This window comes from Taeniopygia guttata, chromosome 6 (genome assembly GCF_048771995.1).
Source record: "Taeniopygia guttata chromosome 6, bTaeGut7.mat, whole genome shotgun sequence".
In the NCBI taxonomy this organism is placed as follows: domain Eukaryota; kingdom Metazoa; phylum Chordata; class Aves; order Passeriformes; family Estrildidae; genus Taeniopygia; species Taeniopygia guttata.
The window spans coordinates 3753932-3777604 of record NC_133031.1 but is presented as its reverse complement, the minus strand read 5'-3'; the positions used below and the strand labels follow the sequence as shown (position 1 = coordinate 3777604).

Sequence of the window (23673 nt, the reverse complement as noted above, 5' to 3'; positions counted from 1 at the left end):
TCCCGACCCTGGGTGGATCCAGGTGCCACTGCCGCCCGTCCCACATGTCCCTCCCGACCCTGGGTGGATCCAGGTGCCACTGCCGCCCGTCCCACATGTCCCTCCCGACCCTGGGTGGATCCAGGTGCCACTGCCGCCCGTCCCACATGTCCCTCCCGACCCTGGGTGGATCCAGGTGCCGCTACCGCCCGTCCCACATGTCCCTCCCGACCCTGGGCGGATCCAGGTGCCACTGCCGCCCGTTCCCACATGTCCCTCCCGACCCTGGGTGGATCCAGGTGCCACTGCCGCCCATCCCACATGTCCCTCCCGACCCTGGGTGGATCCAGGTGCCGCTATCGCCCATCCCACATGTCCCTCCCGACCCTGGGTGGATCCAGGTGCCGCTATCGCCCATCCCACATGTCCCTCCCGACCCTGGGTGGATCCAGGTGCCGCTATCGCCCATCCCACATGTCCCTCCCGACCCTGGGTGGATCCAGGTGCCGCTGCCGCCCATCCCACATGTCCCTCCCGACCCTGGGTGGATCCAGGTGCCACTGCCGCCCATCCCACATGTCCCTCCCGACCCTGGGTGGATCCAGGTGCCGCTGCTCAGGGACATGGCACCCCCGTGCACCCCTGGGCTCTCCAGGGCAGGCAGGTCCGTGTCCTCCTAACAGTGCACGATCTCTGGAGAGACAGAAAATTCAAAGTTTTGGCTTGAAATAAGGATTTTTGACAGCCACTGGCCAGCTGGGAAATACTTTGTTGCCCATGGACGCTGGGAAAAGTTGGTGGCCTAGAAGAGACAATCAGTAACTACAATTTGTTTCCCAACAGCAAGGGTGGGCTCTCAGGGACCCTGGGCTTTGGGAAAAAGGAATTCCCGGGTCAGAACTCCTGGACCTGAACACAGAAAGGAAAACCAGGCTGGGCTGCTGCCCAGCCTTTGTACCACCACATGCCAAAGCCTGCAGGCATCTCCAGTGTGGGGCCTGCTGCTCATTCCCAGATATCCCAGTGTGGGGAAAAACACCTCATTCAGGGCTTTAGTGTTGGGAAATGATTTTTGGTCCCTGCTGAGAGATGTCCCTGGGCAGTTGTGTGGCTGCAGGGTTTGCTTGCTGGAGACAACACTCTCCAGAGCCCACGGAGCAGGGATTAGGGCTGGACAAGATGGATGAGTTTTAAACAGAGCAAAGCTTTTTAAAACTCACTGGGAAATCTCCTGCATCTCTGTAAACATCATTCCCTGCTCCCATTTGCAAGGATTTTTCAAAGCCCCTTTGATCTTCTGTTCCTCACAGAGAGGGGGAAGGGAAAAAAAATTAAAATTATAGATCCTAAGCTTCTTGGATAAACATTGTTCCAGAAACCTCTTTTTTTCTCCTTGTACACAATTTTTACGTGTCAGGATTAACCAGGACTCCAAGATCAGTGGCTGTGTTTCCAGTTTTTTCCAGGAGGATGAAATTACAAAGGAAGGGAAAGGCAAGAGGGAAAACAACCTCCATCCCAACCTGATTTTGGCAGCATTTGCAGCAAAGGAAGGGAGGTTCATTCCACACATCTGACTCTCCTGGGCTTCAAAAAAGCACTTAAATTGTCTATGAAGCAATTTTGTAAAAAATTTCTTTTATTTATTCACCTGGTTGGAAATCACTTTATTTGAACTCCCAGTGAAAATGCTTCTCCTGGCCCAGACAAACTTTTCAGAGCAGGTGCCGGGGTGCAGAGGAGACTTCAACGAGATGGAGGAAGTCAGAACTGAGGACCAATGAGGTTTTTTCCCCCTATTTTCTTTTCTCAGTTATTCCAGCTTCCATACAGTCACGTCAGCATCTTGTAACTTCTGGAATCCATTTTTTTACCCTCAAGAGGCAAAAAATGAAACACCCAGTCCCATGCAGCCTCAGCTGCAGGCTAGTTTCCTTAACACTTCACCACACGTTCTGGATTCCCTTTCCTCAAATCCTGAGGATTCTTAACTCAGTTGGGTGCTGCCAGTTCTGTTTGCCATCAGGAACAAGTGCCCAAATGCTGGCAGAGCTTTAACTGGTTTGGGTGGTTTATTCCATGGAGTGGGAACTGGCAATATCCCTGGTGGCACTGGCTCCATGCCCGCTCATCTTGCACAAATCGGCTGCACTGACCTTCAGACTTTTTTCCGTGGTCCTTTAAATCCTCGGGTGGCACCTTGTCCAAAGCAAATTGTGGATGGGATCCTGGAAAGGGAGACAGGTTTTAATCCATGTTAAGAGCCCAGCCCTCACAAGCTCGCTGGGATGCTCTGTGGGGCATTTTAAGCTCCTAGACTGGGAAGAGCAAGGAATTGGAGGAGCAGGACATGTAAATCACCAAATAATTTAAAGAACAGGTGAAATACTGGTTGGATTCTCTGTGTACTCTGCACATTCCTGTCCTGGAGGGCTCTTTACAACAAGGTGTTACCAAATGTAACACCTGGGTAGCTGCAGTGGTTGAGGAGCAGGAGAGCAGAAGCAGCATCCTGCAATACCTTGGGAAGAGATCAGGTGGGCAGACAAACACAGCTCCCACAGTGTAACCACATCCTGTTCCTCCTTACACTTCCTTCTTTCAAAAATGGCTTTGGAAGCACTCTTGGGATTCCTGCCTGGTTTATCTTCAGCACAGGAACACCCCAAGGCAGGCTGCAAAGGGCTGATAAGATGGAGTGCTCCCAGCCCCTTTTGCCCCTGAGGCCAAAGTACTGACCTGGATTTGTAGAGACGTTTCTCTGGCAGCGAGGGGCCGGGGCTGGCTGCAGGCTGAGAGATCTCCATGTTCTCCTCAGGCCCTGTTTCCATGGCATTCACTTGGAATTGCTGTGCCATCTCCACGCTCACATCCATGGGCACGCTGCCGCCCTGCTCCATGGGAGAGCTTGTGTGCTTGGAGCCACTGCAGAGGCAAAATTTTACATCCTGGCTCAGGAGCTGCCACGTGAGCCCAGAGCCAAGGAAGTCAAAGGTACTTCATAAGGAAACGAGTCCATCTGGGATGGATTCCTTCCCAATATCCCATCTATCCCTGCCCTCTGGGAATGGAAGCACTGTAAGACCACACTTAGGTCACCTCAGAGCTGAACAATCCCAGTTCCCTCACACTTTCCTTGCAGGACAGGAGGAAAGTTCTGCAGTTACCTTTTCACCTTCTTGGGCCTGTCAAAGCGAAAGTCAGCAGGATAAAGGTGCACGGTCACCAAGTGATCCTTCCTGTCCTTGCTGCTCTTGAACTTCTCCGTGCAGCCTTCCACCAGGCACTGGTACTGAAAGGCAAGGAGGAGAAAGGAAAAAAGACATAACTGGAAAAAAAAAACAAGCATATACCAAGCACGAGGCAAGGGCTGGGCATGGCAGCTCACCATATTTTGCTTCTCAGCCATTATCTGGAAAAGGGAGTCGTGCCACTCCAAGATGTGGATATCCAGGAGATTCCCAGAGGGAAAGGAGCGCTTGCAGAAGGAGCAGACGTTCCTGTGCAGGGTGTTGTAGTGGTGCTCGTAGCTCTCCAGCGTGTCAAACACCTGGCTGCAGCCAGAGATGTGGCAGCTGAACTCGGACACCCTGCAGGGAAATCAGGACTTTAAGCTAAAATTAAAGCTTTAAATTCAGCTGCAAAAATGCCCTCTAGATGACTTTATAATCCCAGGATGGCTTGGGTTGGATTGGACCACAAAGCTCATCTGATTCCAACCCCTTGCCATGGGCAGGGGCACCTTCCACTAGGCCCACACCTGCAGACACACTTGTGGCACTTTTTTGTGCCTAATACTTAAAATTAAATGCCAGGTGCAATGGAACAAAGATCGTGGTGATGCTGGCAGCTAGAAAATTATTTGCCATTGGAAACTTATTAACCATTATGGCTCCTGTTAAATGGTACTTCGGTGAAGAACAAACAAGCCATTAATAAATAAATTAGCTGTCTAAGCTGAAAGTTGAAGTTGTGGATGACAGCTCCAGTGATTTTTTTAAGGGTTATCCATAGGTGAATCTCACACAGCACTCAAAAGTACTTCCTGGCTTTTAAACACAAGAGCAAGACCAAGATTCTCCTCTAGGCTTGGCCTTCCTGCTTAGACCTGTGCCAGCTGCAGCAGCCCAGAGCAGCTGTGGCTGCCCCTGGATCCCTGGCAGTGCCCGAGGCCAGGCTGGGCAGGGCTTGGAGCAGCCTGGGGCAGCAGAAGGTGCCCCTGCCCATGGTAGGGGGGAGGAACGAGATGATCTTTAAGGACCCTTCCAACCCAAACCATTCCTTGATTCCACGACGGGCGGGCTCAGACGAGACCGCCTCACTCACTTGGGTCTCTCGGCCACCTCCTGGAGGCTGCTGAGGACGCCCTGCAGGTAGAGGTGCCTGTGCACGTCCCCATCCTAGAGAGGAGCAGAGAGCGGCGCTGTTTGGGGCTGCAGGACACAGCGGAACCCTTCTGCTCGGGGGAACCACGCCGGGAGCGGCCCCGCACAGCCCCGCCGCGCCGCCTCACCTCGAAGAGCGGGTGCTGGGGGCCGAGGCGGAGGCGGCGGGGGGCGAAGGAGAAGGGCGGCGCGGGCGGAGGGGGCGGCGGGGCCGGGGGGTCCGGCGGGAGCGGCGGGAGCCCCTCACGGAGGAGGCGGCGGAGGCGCGGCGGCAGCGGCAGCATGGCGGGAAGGGCGGAGCGCAGTGCGCCTGCGCGGGCCGCGCTGAGGCAGTTCCCGCGCCGCCCGCCGCCTCCTCCGTGAGGGGGCCCCGCCGCGCCGCCTCACCTCGAAGAGCGGGTGCTGGGGGCCGAGGTGGAGGCGGCGGGGGGCGAAGGAGAAGGGCGGCGCGGGCGGAGGGGGCGGCGGGGCCGGGGGGTCCGGCGGGAGCGGCGGGAGCCCCTCACGGAGGAGGCGGCGGAGGCGCGGCGGCAGCGGCAGCATGGCGGGAAGGGCGGAGCGCAGTGCGCCTGCGCGGGCCGCGCTGAGGCAGTTCCCGCGCCGCCCGCCGCGCATGCGCGGGGCGCGCTTCCCGGCGCCAGCGGCGGCGTTTCCGGGCGGGCAGGTAGGGCCGAGATCAAATTGAATTACATTGAATTAAATTAATTTAATAGAATGGGATAAGGTGGAGTAGGGTATGGAGGGTGGGATGATGCGGGGGGTGCTGGCGGTGGCGATCCCCCCGCTGTGCCGGGGCGCGGTGCCCCCGCAGGCCGCTCCGTGTCCAGCCCAGCTCCTGCATCTTCTCCTTCCCTACCTTTGGGAATAAAGGTTTGGGTCAGACTAAAGCTCAGGGTGTTGCATTTCAGACTAACAAAAGTTTAGTAGAAGTAGTTCGGCTAAGGCTTAGAATTCTTAGTAGGCCATAGGCTGTGTGTTGTTAGAAACAGTTGTTAGGTAAGGGCAGTACGGAATACTGGAGAGGTAGGAACTTATCTCAGAATACATTCCAAGAGTAGGCTGCGGTAGAACATGTCATTATTCACAAGATGGATAGGTAGATCTTGGGGGAATACATTGTTTTTACCTAACAGAGTGAAGAGAATTTATGATCATAAAAAATGTTCAATTTAAACCAGGATTAATTTGTAAATAAATGATTGTTGGAGTGTAACGTCGACAAATATGTGTTGAATTAAGCAACCGTTGATATAGACTCTATATAAACGCAATGATTTGTTAGCTCGGGGGGCTCTGACTTTGGACATTAGTCCTCAGGCTCCCAGGGCCCTCAATAAAGCACCGCATAAAACGACTTCGGTTGTTTTGTGTTCTCTTTATGGGCAACAAGGGCACAAGTCTTGGAGAGCGATCTCACTTGTGCCGGGCGCTGACAATACATACCCACTTCATAACTGCCCCAAGGGGTGCAGTCTATTTATTTATTCCACATATCCTGGCGCTTGGGCAGCCCGTGGGAAATCCCAGCGGGATCACGGCCCCAGGTGCTGGGGAAGCTGCGCCCTTAAAGAGATTTAAGCTTGGGCTGCAGCAGCCTGTTCTAACTCGAGTCAGTTTTGAGTGGGGAGTTGGACCAAGGCTTGCAGGGATCCCTTCCAGCCTAAGCGATTCCATGATCTTGGCAAAACAGAACTGTGTCCTTGTGTTTGATACGTGGATGTGGAGTGTATCTGCTTGATGCAATCTCTGCAGGGTGTCATGTGAAGCTCCTTATTTATCTCCATGGTTCCTGACTCAGGGTCTTACTTCTGATTTACAGAATCACAGGATATTCTGAGCTGGAAGGGACCCACAAGGATCATCAAGTCCTGCTCTTAAGTGAATGGCCCATTCCAGGATTGACCCACAGCCTGGGTGGTTTTAGCACCAGGCTCTGACCTGCTGAGCTCATCTCAGGGTTCTGTGTCAGTATTAAAGTTGTTATTTAGATATTCTCCAGGATTTGAGTGAATTTAATAAAGTGGGCAGTGGAATAGGAGGACCCCTAAACTTGGGGAAAACTGCTTTGTGGTGTTTTCAGAAGCAGCAGTGGGGTCAGCTTGTCAGGACACCAAGCAGTGCTTCCCTCATTCCTTCTGAATGAGAAAATCCTCTGCTGGCCAACCCAAATTTAAGATTCTCCCTCAGGCTTAGACTTCCTGGCTGGAGCTGTCCCAGCTGCAGCAGCCCAGAGCAGCTGTGGCTGCCCCTGGATCCCTGGCAGTGCCCAAGGCCAGGCTGGACAGGGCTTGGAGCAGCCTGGGACAGTGGAAGGTGTCCCTGCCCATGGCAGGGGTGGCACTGATGCCTGGAGAAGGCTGACCTAGAACAGAGGCCAGACAGAGCTAAAGAATAAAGCAGGGATTTATTAAAAGGATCTCCTCAATGGATCCACCTTGGGCAGCACAAGAGCCCAGCCAGGGCTGTGCCCAAGATGAACCAAAATGGTCACAAAATGCACGAGCCCTCACAGGGGCTCTCACTTTGATCAGTTCTGCTCCATTTGCACATTGGAGTTCATTGTCCAATTCCAGCTTTAGCCCATGAAGTCCTATCCTGCTTTTTTTTTTTTTCTCTCTTCAATTCACCATTGTTTGTGCTCTTGGGCCTGAGATTTGGATCATTTGTCCTTGGTCCCCAGCTAGAGAAGGAATTGTTTTGTCTCCCTGCTCTGTGAAGAGAGCTCACCATCCCATAATATGAAGCCCAGACTTACGCACTAAAGCAGCACAGAATGTGAAAAATGTAAAAGCTAAACCTGAGGCATCAGAATGAGATGGGCTTTGAGGTCCCTTCCAACCCAAACCATACAAGGAGTATCCCTGCTTGATTTGCTTCCTCCTCATTTGTCCCAGCCGAACATCTCCATGTTCCAGAAGCATCTCCCTGGCGGGGCTGCTTTCCCTGGGAGCAGGGAATAACCCCTGGGAGCAGGAATAACCCCTGGTTGCCGTGTCCCCAGGGCTGGTGGCCCGAGCTGGGAGCATGAGCGAGTTCCGCATCCACCACGACGTGAACGAGCTGCTGAGCCTGCTGCGGGTGCACGGCGGGGAGGGCGCCGAGGTCTACATCGAGCTGCTGCAGAAGAACCGCACGCCCTACGTCACCACCAACGTCTCTGCCCACAGTGCCAAGGTCCTGCCCCCTTCTTCTGGGCAGAACAGCTCGTCCTCTTGGTGTCCATCTAGGGAGAAAGACCTGTGGTCGGGTCTGGGGGTCGCGGTTCTGGGTGTGAAGTGGGAGGTCTGCGTGGGAAGAGGTGGAATCCTTGAGGGAGAAGAGGACTGTTAGGGCTGGGGTGTGGGAAAGTTCAAAGAAGGAGGTTGTTTTGTGGTGTGTTGGGAAGGAGTTGTTTCCTGGGAGGATCTGTGTCCCTGGATCCTTGGAAGTGTCCAGGTCCAGGCTGGATGGGGCTTGGAGCAAGCTGGGATAGTGGGAAGTGTCCCTGCCCATGGCACGGGGTGGAACAAGATCACCTTGAAGTTCCCACCCAAATCTTTCCTTGATTCCATGATGAAATGAAAACTGTATAAAATGCAGTTATATGACTAACATGTGGCTTTTTTCTTCTGAATATCACCCAAATATTAGAGATTAAAGCCTGGTACTCATGACCAGACTCATACACTTTTATAGCTATATAACTCATATAGCTTTTATGGCTATAAGGCTGCTTTTTGTTTTCATTTTTAAAAGCAATCCACCAGTCGAGCTCTAAGTGCTAGAGAGTCTCTAACTCTGCCTGAAACTTGGCATCTTTGTAGCCTGAGCTGTGTGTTTGCTCTAATTACATTTCATTTTCATTGTAACTCCATTTAAGATTAACGTGGTGTTTTACAGGTGAAAATAGCAGAGTTTACTCGAACACCTGAAGATTTTCTAAAGAAGTACGATGAGCTGAAGTCTAAAAACACAAGACATCTGGATTCTTTAGTTTACCTGCTGTCCAAACTCACTGAAGACAAAGAGGTTGGTTCCTTGTTTAGAACTGGATGTTGAAGAGTTGCAACAATGCAATGATTTCAAGCCCAGCTTGAATTAAAGTTCAGTGAAATCTGTAGAAATCAACAAATAACTAGTTCTAGCTTTCACTGAGTTATTAAAGCACTATTGAGAGTTGTGTTCCTCTTGATATAGGTCACTAAGACATGGAAAACTGGGACAGAGAGATCTGTGGTTAGACTCAGCACAGCCAGGGTATGGCCATGTGTTTCTTGCTTTCGATTGTACTGCCCAGCATTCACAAAACCTTTTCTTTGCTTGTCTATGTACAGACACTCCACTATCTGCAACAAAATGCTAAAGAGAGGGCAGAACTCGCAGCAAATGCAGCCACCAGCAGCAGTACGAATTTTTCCATCCCCTCCTCCACTTCCAAGATGTCTCTGCAGGAGCTGGAGGAGCTGCGCAAGCAGCTGGGCAGCGTCACGGCCAACTCCAGTGCACAGCAGGTACAAAGCCCTTCCTTCCCAAGCTCTGGGCACAAAATCATCCCTTTTGTTAGTCAGACAATATTAAATCTTGGTGCTGTTCTTAGTAAAAGTGGCCTTTTTCTATTCCAGTCAGTTAAGGTTATGTTCTTTGAGGTTATTCAAGGTTAAATTCACAGTTAAATTCTTCCCTGTGAGGAAGCTGGCACAGGCTGCCCAGAGCAGCTGGGGCTGCTCCATCCCTGGAAGTGTCCAAGGTCAGGGCTTGGAGCAACCTGGAAATCATGGAAAAGACAGAAAGGAAGAGGAAAACCAGCTGTAGACACAGGCTTAGCAAACAGTTAAACATTTCATTAGCAGCAGTAGGTTATGAGGTCAGTGTGCAAAAGGGCCATTTATTACTTAAATCCCAAATTCTGTTTCCTGTCATTATTTGTATAAAATACAAATATTGTATTGAGGTGGCTTGACCTGACAAACAGGACAGGGAGAGAAAAAAATATGGTGAAAAACTCATGGGTCAAGATGAGGATATTTTGGCTGCAGGAGGCAGAGGGGCAACAGTGTATGGAAAATTCTTTGGACAGAGGGGAAGGGGAAAAAGATGCTCAGAGGTCCATAATGCCTTCTCAGCAAAATCTATCAGGGGACAAGCCTCAGGTCACTTCAGGCCCTCGATGGCAAGAGGGATGGACCTCCCATGCTTTGGGTGTCTGGGCTTGAAGGGCTCTACATGAATGTGATGGTGGAGGAGAACTCAAATCCTAAACAAAGGGTCCAACCCCTCACCCTGCCAGCAGTGTTGAGACCAGCCTTGTCCCACATCCACTGAAATACTGCACAGACACTGGGGCCTGACTCATCCAGATCCTTCACAGACAATCTGAGTCAAGTGGGTGATTTAGATCATGTAGGGAAGATGAATTTCCAGGGAGATAACTGATCTTACCACAATTTATGTGTGAACTTGCTAAAAGAGGAAAGACCTGGAAGTGCCGTTCTCTGGGATGTGCAATTCACAGCCAGAGGGATCGAAATGCCATCACAAGCCAAGATTTGTGCTTCCCTGCTGCTCCATTTGCAGTCTCTTCAGACTTAAAGAGCTGCAGCTGTGTTAAAAGGCTCTGATGGGCTGGTGCTCGGTCCTGGTGAGTCAGTGAGGGCTGGGACAGGAGGACATTCCTTGGAAGTGTTAGGTCTGCTCAGCCTGTGACCCAGATCTTGTGTCTGTGAGGGTCACAGATGGAGCTGGAGGTGTTTTTTGGAGCTCAGAGACGAGCCCTTCGTCCCCCTCCATGGATGTTGGCACTGCCATTGCTCAAGATGTCAGCTGCACAGTGGCAAAGTGCCACCCTGTGCCAGGGCTGTTGGGGTGCCACCTGAGGGCCGTGTTCTCAGCCCTGGCAGTTTTCTCCAGGCTGTTGTTGAAGCCTGCAGTGACAGGGACCTAAATTTCAAGTTACAGAGAAGGTGATTCATGCCCCTGAGATATGTGCTTTGTCACCAGTGCCACAAGTGCTGTGCCATCTGCCCTGGGATTGCTTGGCACTGACAGAGAGATCATGCAGGGATTGGAGTCACTGCTTGGACCAGTTTTGGTCCAGGATTCATGGAGGTGGGCTAAGTTGAGTGTTCGTTTTCGGGTGGATGTGTCCTTTATAGCCAAAATGTTGACTTTTTTGACCTAACAAAGTCACACTAGAAATGGATGAACTGCAACAGAAGTGCCCTTGTTATAGAATAAACACAGAATAAACATATAGAATAAATACAGTGCCTCTTGTTTAGAGTAAAATCAGAGAGTCATCGAGTCCATCTCTGGACTGAATATCACCATGCCCACTAAACCATGTCCCCAGCTGCCATTTCTGCTCATGTTTTGAACACTTCTAGAGGTGGTGACACCACCATTTCCCCGGGGAACTTGTTCCAATGATTAACCACTCTCTCAGTGAAGAAATTTTTCTTGCCTGCCTTTTGGGAAGACCTACTGGTGGCTGCCCTTCTCCCAAGCAGAACATGTTCATACAGCCAACTGAGGTTTGCAGTTTCATGTGGGGTTTAGCCATCCTTTGAACTGCTGGCAGCTTGTTTGATGCTTCCTATTTCTCCACATGAAAGTCCCAGTTCTGTTCGAGGAGCAGAGGAAACCGAGGTCCTTTCAGCAGATCACCCACACATGATGTAAATAAGAAAGTAAAATGAGCCTGTGCATATCCCTTTTCACACACACATCTGTGCAGTTTCAGAAATGGCCTTCATCAGCCCTGTCTTTGTGCACTTGGGGCTCCAAATGTTCATGTAGGTTGTGCATCTCACAAGCTTCCCCAGCTGATGATTGATCTTGCACTCCATTTATTTTAGTGTCAGAGCTGGGGGTGGAAAGTCTTTCAGTCTTCAAGAGCTCACTTCCTTCGCCAGCTCCCACTCAGAGCAAAAAGCTCCATCATTTTCCAGCTCTTTGTGGGTGGATTTGTCTGGGTTGCATTTGGCATTGAGTTCAGAGGTGTTCAGTGCCCCTGGAATAGGATGCTGGTGCTTCTGGAAGGAGTTTGCTGCTTTCATGTGGTGCTCTCTCCAAACCAACAACCACTGCCTGCTGGTTGTGCATGTCCCCATTCTGCTTCCCTGGCTGTGCCCCAGCACCCAGGCCACTGTGGACAGATGCAGAAAGGCATTATTTGATGTACCTCCACAAAAAAAGGTCAAATGTATAAAAAATACGCACTTTTTGCAGCAGTGGGAGAAATAGACTAGGTGGCACTGGGAAATTAAACGCTACACCATGCTACTGAAATACCAGCTATTCTGCTTTCTGTTCTCAAGTCCATCAATTGGTTTGCAGTCAATTTCTCCTTGAAATTAAACATTTCTTGGACTTCTGAATGTCTCCTGGTTTTTTTCCTTTCTTTCCCCCTCTCTCTTTCTCCAACAGCCTCTTGAGCTTACACGAAAAATCCTCCGGGATAAGCAGAACAAGAAGAATTCTGGTCAGCCCATTCCAGTATTTCCATCCTGGGTGTATGAGAGACCTGCACTTATTGGGGATTTCTTAATTGGCACCAGTCTAAGCACTGACACAACAGTACCAATAGGTATGTGAAACACAGGGAAAATTACATTAATTGGTAGTGTTTTGTTCTCCTTCAGAAATGCTGTTCAGATGTTCACACTCAGCAAAACTTGGCTCTTGGCACTTTTTTTTATCTTCGTGCTGTTTTCTGGGTATTTGAATAGTTTGGTGGCTAGGAGGTCAGGGAAGTTGTTGGTGTTGGAAGTAACTGGGCACTTTTGGGTGGCAGGATCAGCAGCAGGAGCTGTGGCTGGTGTTCTCTTGGCTACAGGTGTTGGATGTCTGATCCTGCCTGCTGGATTTGGGCAGAAATGAGCAAAGGATTCTGTTCTCCAGGAAAGCAAGGTACAAGGCTGAAACAGGTGGATGATGGCACATTGTGTCCTTTTTTTGTCTCCTCTTTGGAAACAGGCACTTTGCCACTGGCCTCCCAGGAATCCATGATTGTGGAGGACCTGCTGTACGTGCTGATTGGCGTGGATGGAAGGTACATCACAGCACAGGCCCTTGTGGGCAGGCAGAACAGAGCCTTCTCACTCGATCCAAACCTGGACTTGTCCATCAAGGAGTTGGTGACCAGGATTCTTCCTGTGGCAGCCAGCTACTCTGCTGTCACCAGGTACTGAGGTGGTTTTTGTCAGGGGAGGGGGCTCCCCTCTGAGGATGGAGAGTCTGCCATTGGGCAGGTGTTCACTTCCATGCTTAATTTAAGCTAGCGGGGTATAAAATAAGTGACAATTGATTCAGGTCAATTTTAACTACATTTCCTTTGCTTAGTTTTTCCTCTGTGCTGCCAGTTCGCTTTTTCATTCACACAGCTTTGTTCTTTCCAGTTTTGGCCTTGGTAACTTCAGGTAAAGTGCAGTTAGGATATATCTGCCTCTTCTGGCTTCTCTTCCCTCTCTGCTATGGAATTTTCCATATTTCCTGCTTTTTGCTCCCCTCTGGGCATCCAGGACTGAGAGAACCTTTGTGTGCTGGTTCTCAGTTTCTACACAGTGCTTTTACAAATGGTTCTAGTTCTCTTGTGGCTGGGGAGGAAACATCTTCCCACAGCTTTCCCTTCTAGGAAGTGTGGGATGGGAAATAAGGGAGAGGGACTGTTGTGCTTCCCAGCATGGCATCCACTGGTGTGCCTGCACAGTGTCCTGAAGGCAGAATTATTGAAAATTATACAAGTTGCATTGCCTGAAAGAGTTTTCATTTTGCTTTTTACAGGTTTATAGAGGAGAAGTCTTCTTTTGAGTATGGACAGGTAAATCATGCTCTGGCTGCAGCCATGCGGACTCTAATCAAGGAATACATGATATTAATTACCCAGCTGGAGCATCTTCAGAGGCAGGGCCTTCTGTCACTGCAGAAGCTGTGGTTTTACATCCAGCCCACAATGAGGACCCTGGAGATTCTGGCTTCACTGGGTAAATTTCCAAAATACAGTCCTTACATGTGGACAGCTTGTGAGAACTGTGCAGGGTAGCCAAGCAGGCAGGGCATGTCTCGTTTTGATTTCCTGCTTTATTAAAGAAGAACGCCAGGGGAATTGTTCAGGCACTGCACTTCTGGAGAAGAGCATTCAGGTTCTAGGGCTGAATGTGCCTTTGGAGCTGTCAGGAGGCACCTCTGGCCTTTTGCCTTCACAGCCCTTGCCCTTCCCATCAGCTGTATCCACCACTGCTGCCTCTCCTCAGCTCCTTTCCAGACTCCTCTCCAGCTCTGTGTGGGTATAATCCCTGGAAGTTCCTAGTCCAGCCCCTTGCTTACAGCTACACAGGCAGCTCAGGGGTCCATGTCCAATCTGGGGACCATTTAGGGTTTTGTTTCGGGACTTTTCAGGATGTTAGTGTCTTATATTGTTGTTTTTTGTTGGTTTTTTTTTTTTTTTTAATTCCAGCTACTTCTGTGGATAAGGGTGAATGTATGGGAGGATCAACCCTGAGCTTGCTCCATGACAAGACTTTCAATTACACAGGGGACAGCCAGGCCCAGGAGCTGTGCCTGTATTTAACCAAGGCAGCCAGTGTGCCTTACTTTGAAATCCTGGAAAAGTGGATCTATAGAGGCATCATTAATGATCCATACAGGTAAAGAACAGTAAAAAATGACATTAAATGCAAAACTTCAGAAATACTGATCTGCTTTGTCGAGTTTCTGTTCCCTGGGGGCCTGAAACAACCCTCTTGGAAGTGTTTTGGCTTTTGTAGAGTTGCTTGAAGCATTTTGCTGTATTTGATAGTTTTATGCAGCATTTCTATTTCTCACGTTTTCAGAATCCTAAGGTGGGGGCAAAGCTGAAGGTAAAATATCTGAAAATAATGCCTTTCTGCTGGTGAGAAGGTGGTCAAAGGCATGTTTCCTCACCCCTGCACTGACAAACAGATAATGTTTAGCCTTGGTTTATGAACCCTGTAAAATTCTGTTTCTCATTGCAGATCATCAGAGACACTGCATAGTGCTTTTCCTCTTGCTTCACAGACTAATTTCTGTTCTTGGGTGGATGTGTCCCTTATTTCTGATAGATCACTTTACCAGTTTGCAGGTCAAAAAAAGTAATCCTCATTGTACCACTTCCTGCCCCTAAACATCTGCTTTAACTGTTCAGTGAGTTCATGGTGGAGGAGCATGAGCTGCAGAAGGAGAAGATTCAGGAGGACTATAATGACAAGTACTGGGATCAGAGATACACTGTTGTTCAGCAGCAGATTCCCTCCTTCTTGCAGAAAATGGCTGACAAGATCCTAAGCACAGGTAGGTGCTTCTGCTGCGAGATGAACCTTGAGACAAGCTGGTCTTGTGTAAAGAGAAAGGAAATGTCACTGTGCCTTGCCACTTTATGGGGTTGTCCAGTTGAATTGAGAGCAATAGAAGAGTCAGATTTAAAAAGAACCCCAAACCCTATAAATGAAACAACACAGGAGCCCAGCAGCAAAGGGAGCTGTCTGTCCACTGCTTTCTTGTGGGTAGGTTTTCTAGCTGGATGGAGCTGGGCTGCTGAGGTTTGACTGTCTGAGTGTTGATTTAAGGATTCAACCTCTTATCCTTGTACAAAGCCCTCCAAAAGTGACTTGAAAAAAAGAGTTTCATGCCACCTGCAGAGATGTTTTGTCACCACTGGGAAACCAAACCATTTCTAAATCTCCCTAAATGTGGTACCAGGTGCCTGTTTTAAAATTCCATATCATCTTTTGAAAATCCTTTCCAACTTTCAGCACAATGTAGTGTAAACATTTCTCAGCATATCTTCCTCTTGAAGGGGATGGTGTGGCAGTTTCCTTGTTGGCTGTACAGCAGGTATGAATATGAGTCATCCTTTCTTTTTAATTTCAGGGAAATATTTAAATGTTGTGCGGGAATGTGGGCGAGATGTCACCTGTCCTGTGGCCAAAGAGGTCATCTACACTTTAAAGGAGAGAGCCTATGTGGAACAAATAGAAAAAGCATATAACTATGCCAGCAAAGTTCTTCTGGACTTCCTGATGGAGGAGAAAGAGCTGGTGGCTCACCTAAGGTTGGATTTATTTTACTAAATGCATGAAAAATAAATTGGTTCTGCTAAGGGACATACATTTTTGAAGTTAGCTCTGTTCTCTTGGGATATTACCAAGGTGTTCTCTCTGTTTCCATTTGGAAAGGTTGACCTAAAAAATAAGAGTTGAGGTTTTTTTCCCTGAAGAGGAGGAAAAAAAAAAAAGTGTAAAAACATAGAAATGTTGGGTGGGAAAAATGTCTGGGGGTCTCTGGTCCAACTTCCTTGGAAGGCTGTTGCCAAAACTGTGTCAGGGCTTTGTCTAGGCCAGATCAGGAGTCTGGAGCCACACTGTGTTATGGCTGTGTGCTCCTATTTTTGCTCCAAAGCCTGCAGTTACCATGAGTGATCTCTGGCCAGGCACTTGGTTAATCCTCAGGCTCACCTCAGAACTACTTCCAACATCCATGCCCACCATAGGTAACTGTCCCTGGTGCCAGGGGAAAATCAAAGCTTACGTGTCCTCTTACAGCAAAAGTCTGCTGGATTTTAAAAATCAGCACAGATATTTGTTCATTGAAAGGAGTGCAGGATTCTGCTCAGAATTGGCAGCTGCCCCTTGGCTGGAGGATATTTGTTGTTCAGGACAGCAGTAGGAGCCCACACCCATCACACCTAGGGGTTTTTTTTGGGTTTTGGTTTTTGGTTTTTTTTCTAGATAAAAAAAAAAAAAAAGAACAGCAGCAGCCCTGATCTGACTGCAAAGAAATGTCCTGACTGAAGGGGTAGGATCCATAAAAGACTAGTCTCCAAACTAGTTATTTATGGTTGTGTGCTCTTCAGAAAGAGAAACATTTTGTGATGAAACCCCACAGGCTCGTTGAATTGATTGCATTTGTTCTTTTAGGTTTGGTATGGATTAACCTAGGCTTTAAGAAAAGTCATCAATTGTCCCTTCATTTTCTTGAGCAGATCTATAAAACACTATTTCCTGATGGATCAAGGGGACTTTTTTGTCCACTTCATGGATCTGACAGAGGAGGAACTCAAGAAGCCTGTAGATGACATCATTACAACAAGGCTGGAGGCTCTGCTGGAATTAGCCCTGAGAATGAGCACAGCCAACACTGATCCCTTCAAGGATGATTTAAAGGTGAGAATGGGTGGAAGCAGAAGAGAATTGACTTTGAGCAGAAGGCCTGGGAGATCTGTGTGCCTGTGAGAACCTGCTGCTTCATAGGCTGGTGTGACGACACTGGAGAGCGACTCTGACCTTGGGCACCTTGGTGTTGTTCCACAGCAGCTGTGGGTGTCCCGTGGCTTCATTTTTTTCCTGCTCTTCCCTTACAGATCGACCTGATGCCCCATGACCTCATCACGCAGCTCCTGAGGGTGTTGGCCATAGAAACAAAGCAGGAGAAGGCCATCATCAGTGCAGAGCCCACGGAGCTCACCCTCAGTGGCCTGGAGGCCTTTTCCTTTGACTACATTGTGAAGTGGCCTCTGTCCCTCATCATAAACAGGTAAGGAGTCAGCCCACTGAGGGAAAAACAGGCTTGTACTCTCACAAGAGGTTTTCCATGGAGGAATCAAACATTCCTCAAACCTGGAGAAAACACTGGTATCTCTGGTTGCAGACTCAAAGAATTCAGGCTGTAAAGGCTATTTTGCATTTAACTGAGTTGTGAGGGACCAAATGGTGCATTCTTCTGCAGGAATTTGCTTCTTGTTTCCCTGGAGAAACACTGATGTGAGCCACAAGCCAATGGGACAAGCAGCAGTGAGTGAGCAGAGTGGCAGATTTCAAATTGCTGAATGCCAGCAATTAACTCCTCCCTTAATTTCCCCTCTAAAAATTCCATTGAATCGGTGAGACTTTCCTAACGACGCAATGCTTTTGGAATTTTGTCTCTTCCTTCCCAACAGAGTGGTAGCTATGGAAGTGAAAATAGGATTTGGTAAGGTTTCCTGAACTGTATCGACTGGAGCTCTGCAGACACCTACGCCAAAGTGTCTGAGCACAGACCTGAATCCAGTCCCAGAGCTATAAATAAGCAGCCCCATCTGCTTGTGACAGTGCATTGCTGGTGGGGTAATGCTGCCTGGAGCTTGGTTACAGCTTTTCCTCCCCTTTTTTAGAAAATCTGGCTAAATTCTTGGGTGAATTCTAAAATCCTGGCGAATTCTTGGGTGACCGTCTCAGCCTTAGCGCGGTGACCATAGTGTCTGAGCCCTCCCTCCCAGCCCGTGTGAGTGACCCCTGTGTGGAGCTCGAGGGAATTAGGGAGGATGGTGATGTACCCACTGGCAGGAAATATGGAGGAGGGTCTCCTTGGAGAGGAATTCTTTGGGGTGGTTGCAAATGTGACTCTCTTTTGCTTCGGTTCAGCGCAGATCTGCGCGCGCCTGGAGGCGTGAGCAGCATATTGTGTCAAGTCTCTTTACCTCTGAGCAGCCTCAGCCTTCACAGCTTGGTCTGTCAATCAGAGCAGGCCTTCATCTGGATGGGCTTCTCCTCTCTTTCCAGGAAAGCACTGACAAGGTACCAGATGCTTTTCAGACACATGTTCTACTGCAAGCACGTGGAAAGGCAGCTGTGCAATGTTTGGATCAGCAATAAGACAGCCAAGCAATTCTCCCTGCATTCAGCTAAGTGGTACAGCCTTTTTTGTTTGTTTGTTTTCAGTTTTGGGTCTCCTTCTTGCTAATAAGATACCTCATGACATACCTCAGACAATACTGAAGTAAAAAAGATCCTTAAAAATGTCATACAGGCTCAGAGATGTCAATCTGTAACATTTTAGGTTTCACTCAATAGTTGTTTGTAAAGTTACTTTAATATTTCATATCAAAATTTTAGTTCTATATGAGCAAATGTTTAAAACCTATGACAGGTTCAAAATTCTGACTCTACTAATTGAGGGAAAGCCATGGAAAATAATCAGAGATGGTTTGCAGTGACTATAATCCCTTCTCACACTGCAGCAAGGCATTTGCTAGGACAGAAATATTTAGCTCTCTGCTTGGCTGTGCAAGGCTGGTGATAGTTCTCCGTGGCATTTGCTAGCTCTGAGCTGTGTGGGTGTGATTTCTCCCCTAGGTTTGCTGGTGCTTTCACACTGCGGCAGCGGATGCTGAATTTCGTGCAGAATATCCAGTATTACATGATGTTTGAAGTGATGGAGCCAACATGGCACATTCTGGAGAAGAACCTGAAGCTGGTGAGGGAAGTTGGAATGGAAGTCTTAACAAATGTAGTGCCTAATTCTAGTAGCTGCAGCTGTCTGTTGATTTTGTTGGAGGCCTTTAAATATCTGGGAGCTGCTGTTCCTGCCACATTGCAGAGTGCTGCTGTTCTGCACCACCTTTCTGCTTATTAGTCATACATCCCTTTCCTGTTCTGCATCCCCCTGCCTGTGCCCAGCTCACACTCTGCTCCCTGTTATGTAAAGGCAGGTTCTGCTCAACATTCCCATACACAGGAGAAAGAGAGCTGTGGAAAAGCAAGGTGGATGCAGAGTGCAAAGATCATAAACCAGTCGAGGCATCTCCAGCTGATTCCTTGGCTGAATTACAGTGCTCCTAGAAGTAGAGCCTGTGCTTTCCCTTCCATTAATGTGCCAAGGACTGGCATTATTATTATTATTATTATTATTTTTATTTTTATTTTTATTCTTTATTTATTCTTTATTTATTCTTTATTTATTTATTTATTATTCCCTCGTAGTCACCCCGTGATCAGACACTTCTGGGTTGTGCATTTTTCCCTCTTACACCCTGAAAAACATTCCTCTGAGGTACCAAACCACCCAACACCCCTACAATCAGCTCTCTTGGCAGCTGTCTGATAGCCCTTGTGGATCTTCAGCATCACCTGATCCTGCCTTACTTCCTACTGTGCCCTGAGGAGTTTTTTGGGGTCAGCTAACCAACATTTTTTGATGCCCTGTCATGTTTTTTTTCTGGAGAATTCACAGGAGCCATCAGATCTAGCAGAGTGCATGTTCTTGGCAAGAACTTCTGAATGAAGAGGGTTCATATGTCAAGTTCTTGGATAATCTGGGAGTTGTACTTATTTCTTAATTTTGTTGCAAGTTTAGGGTTGCAAATATATCGCTCAGTTTACTTTACTTGCAGGGAGGTCATTGTTGAAGTTATCCTGTCCCTGTTTTGTCCTTTCATTTGTACTTTAGAGGGGAAAAGGATGATCCTCACTGGTCTCATGTAGTGCCTTATGGTACATTTTATCTGTCACACTTCTCTCTTGTGCATTTTCACTTGAAGATAAGGTGCTCTCTTCCTAAAATGGTAGCTGGGATCTTCATCTTCACAACATCACTGTCTTCATCAACACAACTGTATCATAATCTTCATTGCATTAGAAAGATGCATTTATCCCTCTTCTGCAGTAGCTTAAAGGGATGTGGTGTTGGAATCCAAAATGCAGTGAATTCTCAGAACTTTGGGCTTGTGAACTAAAACTTAGAATTAAACACAGGATTTGATCTGAGACCTTGGAAAAGGCTTCCAAACTTAGGTGCTAGAAGTGAAAATGTGGATTTATGGTTTAAAGCACAGACACGTTAAGTTAAAAAGAAGAAAGTTTAGAGTTTTAGAGTTTCAGATATAGAAAAATAAAAGTAGTTACAAGAATAAACAAGAAGCTTGGAATGTAGTACTGTAGATTTGTGTCTCATAACATGATTGGCTGAGGAAGCTTACATTGTAAAAGGAGTCCATAAGACAAAATATTTAAGGATTGGGTCAAAAACATAAATATCCTTGTTAGCAGTGTTTTATTGGTCAATAATTCCTTAAAAGGTTGTGTAACTAGGGGTCTTGTGACCTTCTAAACCATGCAATGAAGTTGTAAGCCAAACTCACCCTTCCTACCTATGTAGAAAATAAGAGAAATAAACCACATAATCTAAAAACTCAGAAATCCCATCTCTAACTCATTCAAAATTCCTTCAAAAATCCCCACAGTGTGGGAGGGGTTTCCTGCACTGGTCCTGCTGGAGCAGTGTGGGTGCCATGGCAATTTCAGTCCTGTGGTTCTTTCCTAAGCTTGATTTGTGTTCTGAGTTTCAGCACGTCCTGTATCTGTGCAGGGTGAGAGGGAGTTTTAATCTATCATTGAAAACTCAAGATTGAAACAGCCTGTTGGAGTAGCAGAGTTGAACAAAAATCTTACAGAACCCTTGCAACACTGCATGTCCCAGTTCCTTATTGGCTCCTAAAGCATATTTCTCAACAGCCTGGATGTTTTAATGATAAGTTTATTGACATTTAAGATTCTTAGATTTGTTTTTCTCTTTTCCTCTTGTTTTCGCTGACTTTACTGAGGTTGTGAAGGTGGGAATGGCCATGACAAGCAGATTTAAAAACAAAGGAAATGCAAGTTCATAAATCAGATAATTCCATCCTTTCCAGGGGAGGGCTTGGGTGGTCAAAGCAAGCGTGATTTGTGGGGAGGTGATGTGACAAATCAAAGGTTTAAAGCCTGTGAGAGGCTGTTGAAGGCAGCAATACAGATTCAGTCTCCATCTCAGGATGTTTCTGGGAGCTCCACGAGGAGTTCTTCACTCTGAGAGGTGCCTGTCAGAGGCAGGTGCTGGGCTGGAGCTTTGGGGCAGGGCAGCCCTGGTTTGGTTTGTCATTGTTGGGCTGTCCTGTCACAGGCATCCAACATTGACGATGTCCTGAGCCACCACACGAGCTTCCTGGACAACTGCCTGAAGGACTGCATGCTCACCAACCCAGAGCTGCTCAAGATCTTCTCCAAGCTGATGTCTGTGTGTGTCATGTTCACCAACTGCATGCAGGTGTGTACAGCCTCCCTGTGCCACTGCCAGCCCTGGCAGTCCCTCTGCCACCCCCACGTGAACCTGTCTTGTTCCTTCTGTCAGCAGCTTTAGGGCTTGACAGCTCACACCCTCTCCCAAGTGGTTTCTGTGGCTTCCTACTCCACAAAATCCTCTTTTTCCATGTTGAGCTCAGGTTCATGTGGACCAAATAGAGAGATCTGTGTGCCAGCATTGTCTTGGTTTGAAAGCCAGGTGTCTGCCAAGGAAGGCAGGAGCCTCCCTTGAAATGGAAAATGTAATCCCCCTCCCTCCAAATTATTATAATTTTGAAATTAAGGGGCTCTCAGGCAAAGATATGGGAATAGGAATAGCAGTTCTTTACTAGGAAAATTAAAAACGCAAATGCAATAGTACAAAAAAAAAAAAAAAAAAAAAAAAGAAAACAAACACTGACAGAGTGAGAATAGGACCTGTGGGTCAGGGAGGTGGCAGCAGTCCCATCCCATGGGGGCTCAGCCCTCCTGCAGTGCCAGCTGTGCTTCTGCTGGAGCAGGATCCTGCACAAGGGGGGAGTTTTCCTCTGGAGCTCCAGGGCTGAGGGAGATGGGGAGAAAGCTGCTCCTCTGGGAATGCAGTGGTCAAAATCTGCTGCTCCAAATCTCAGATTATATCCAGGTAGGAATGTTTGGCTCCTCTCCCTGGGTGGAGCATCTCCCAGTGGGATGATGGAATTTTCTCAGCCATGCAGGGACACTCACTGGCCATGAACAGAAAATAATTAATAATTAATGGCCTATTAACAGAAGAGATCTCCTGGAGCAAGGATTGGTTATGGGAGAGATAAAGAATGAACAGAGGCTAACTGCCCCACCTCTGACAGATGGTGATGGAATACACACCCCCATTTCCAGCCTCAGACAAGCATGCTGAATCCAGACTCAGAGTTAGCTTTCCTGGGAGCTGGGCTGGGCAGAGCTGAGCCTCGTGCTGTGCCACAGTGGAAGAAACAGGCTGTAACCGTGTCCCCAACGCTGTCCCCTTGCCAGAGGTTCACCCAGAGCATGAAGCTGGACAGTGAGATGGAGAGGCTCACCCTGGAGCATGGCACCATGCTGGGCCCTCCCACGGAGGAGGAGCGTGCTGAAGAGGCTGCCAAGAAGAAGCTGACCAACAAGGTGGGACACTCTGGCCAGGGTGGCCACTTGCAGAGAGCCCTTCCTGGTTTCTAGACCACGTGTGGCCCCAAAAGTACAATCTTTGTGGAACTGTGGGCAGTGTGGAGCACTGCTGGAGGTCTCAAAGTTTGCTTTGAAGACCCTGTCTCCCACACCAGTCCCTGCACTGGTTTTTGAGTTTTCACTTGTGTTTTCAGCTGGCAGAGCCACATCCAGGCTTTCTGAAATGCCAGCACTTCACCATTCCCTGAGTGTGAGCAGAGCTCTTTTTACTCCATGGCTTTCATACCTGGGGGATCTGTCTTGTCCCTATTTCTCTGTCTAGATGCACAGGGGATTTGCTCTGTGGTTAGCAGATCCTCCTGCCCCTCTGGAACCCCCTCTGGCACACACTGCATCACCACTGCAGTCACAGAGCTCCAGAGGTCACAGCCTGCCTTAGGCAACACACATTTCCTGCCCACTGGCTTTTCCTCCTGCTTGAAAATGAGCAATGGCAGCATGTATTTGTGGATAACTCTGCTGGGATCTACTCTGGGCTTCTCCCAGGCTGGGCACAGCAGGGCTTTTAACTACCAGGACATTGAAAGATTTATTTCAGAGGCTGAGCAGCTGTGAAGTTTGATGGCAGTATTTTTGAGCGGGTTAGGGAACGGAGGGAATAATTGCAGCCCCTTGGCAGGTGCAGATCAGCACACACATGGTGCCACTTTGTCTTTGCAGCTTTTAGCAGAGCATGCTGACAGCCTGCACCTCACATCTGGCTTTGAAGCCACCATCAACAAGTTTGACAGCAATTTCTCCACACATCTGCTGGACCTGCTGGACAAACTGAGCGTGTACAGCACCAATGACTGCGAGCACAGCATGCTCAACATCATCTACAGGTGAGCCAGGCCTTCTCAGTCTGTGACATCCCCTCCCATGAGTCCCAGATTTGGCTCAGAAAATGCTCATTATAGCTGAGAAATGTGTATATTTAGGAGCTCTGAGCAACCTGGGCTAGAGGGAAGCATCCCGGCTCATGACATTGGAATGAGATGGTTTTTGAGGTCCCTTCCAACCCAGACCATTCTGCTTTGAATTTCAACCCAAAGCTTTAGAAAAACCCCAAAACACATTCCTTCGAATTGGATGAAATTTGTCCATTAATATTGTAAATTTAGTGTTAGTTTTCCTGGGGATTGCCTCACTGTGGAGACAGTGAATAAACCAAATTCCAAATACAGGGTAAGTATTCCAAGATGAGAAAGTCACACAAAGGTTTGATCATAACATGTCTATTTTAAGTTCCCATATTGCATTTATTTAAATAAGCAGCT

At 48.2% G+C, this 23673-nt stretch overlaps 2 protein-coding genes across 7 annotated transcripts in view; one reads left to right on the top strand and one right to left on the bottom strand.

Moving 5' to 3' along the window:
• Positions 1-1600: 1600 nt before the first annotated feature.
• ZNF511 (zinc finger protein 511) lies at positions 1601-4979 on the bottom strand. 2 transcript variants are annotated; one of them, XM_041716941.2, is made up of 6 exons: positions 4752-4979; positions 4306-4379; positions 3368-3569; positions 3147-3271; positions 2719-2904; positions 1601-2207 (listed from the first exon to the last, which is right to left on the bottom strand). In XM_041716941.2, the coding sequence occupies exons 1-6, from the start codon at positions 4977-4979 to the stop codon at positions 2138-2140; spliced, it is 885 nt and encodes a 294-aa protein (XP_041572875.2). In that variant the 3' UTR covers positions 1601-2137. The 2 variants fall into 2 exon arrangements, with proteins under 2 accessions (XP_041572875.2, XP_030131583.4); XM_030275723.4 differs by lacking the exon at positions 4752-4979 and adding an exon at positions 4493-4678.
• TUBGCP2 (tubulin gamma complex component 2) overlaps positions 4894-23673 on the top strand; it is a 23356-nt gene continuing 4576 nt past the window's right edge. For 2 of the 5 annotated variants that reach the window (XM_072930847.1, XM_032749063.3), the window contains exons 1-18: positions 4894-5028; positions 6184-6328; positions 7366-7538; positions 8244-8372; positions 8678-8854; positions 11769-11928; positions 12318-12525; positions 13125-13324; positions 13798-13987; positions 14506-14651; positions 15231-15411; positions 16342-16522; positions 16720-16892; positions 17897-18025; positions 18470-18590; positions 21051-21194; positions 22223-22351; positions 23075-23238. In XM_072930847.1, coding sequence (XP_072786948.1) covers positions 7389-7538; positions 8244-8372; positions 8678-8854; positions 11769-11928; positions 12318-12525; positions 13125-13324; positions 13798-13987; positions 14506-14651; positions 15231-15411; positions 16342-16522; positions 16720-16892; positions 17897-18025; positions 18470-18590; positions 21051-21194; positions 22223-22351; positions 23075-23238 — 2582 coding nt within the window. In that variant the 5' untranslated portion in view covers positions 4894-5028; positions 6184-6328; positions 7366-7388. The remainder of the gene's footprint in view (positions 5029-6183; positions 6329-7365; positions 7539-8243; positions 8373-8677; positions 8855-11768; positions 11929-12317; positions 12526-13124; positions 13325-13797; positions 13988-14505; positions 14652-15230; positions 15412-16341; positions 16523-16719; positions 16893-17896; positions 18026-18469; positions 18591-21050; positions 21195-22222; positions 22352-23074; positions 23239-23673) is intronic. The other 3 variants (XM_072930849.1, XM_002186606.6, XM_072930848.1) reach the window with 2 other exon arrangements.

What these genes read in the sequence shown, in the direction of transcription:
- ZNF511 (XM_041716941.2), bottom strand. Translation starts at nt 4,979, where the DNA reads ATGCGCGGCGGGCGGCGCGGGAACTGCCTCAGCGCGGCCCGCGCAGGC. An exon ending in TGGCTGAGAAGCAAAATATG is followed by an intron (nt 3,272 to 3,367) that starts GTGAGCTGCCAT and finishes CTTGCCTTTCAG; the next exon opens with TACCAGTGCCTGGTGGAAGG. An exon ending in AGGCCCAAGAAGGTGAAAAG is followed by an intron (nt 2,905 to 3,146) that starts GTAACTGCAGAA and finishes TTGCCTCTGCAG; the next exon opens with TGGCTCCAAGCACACAAGCT.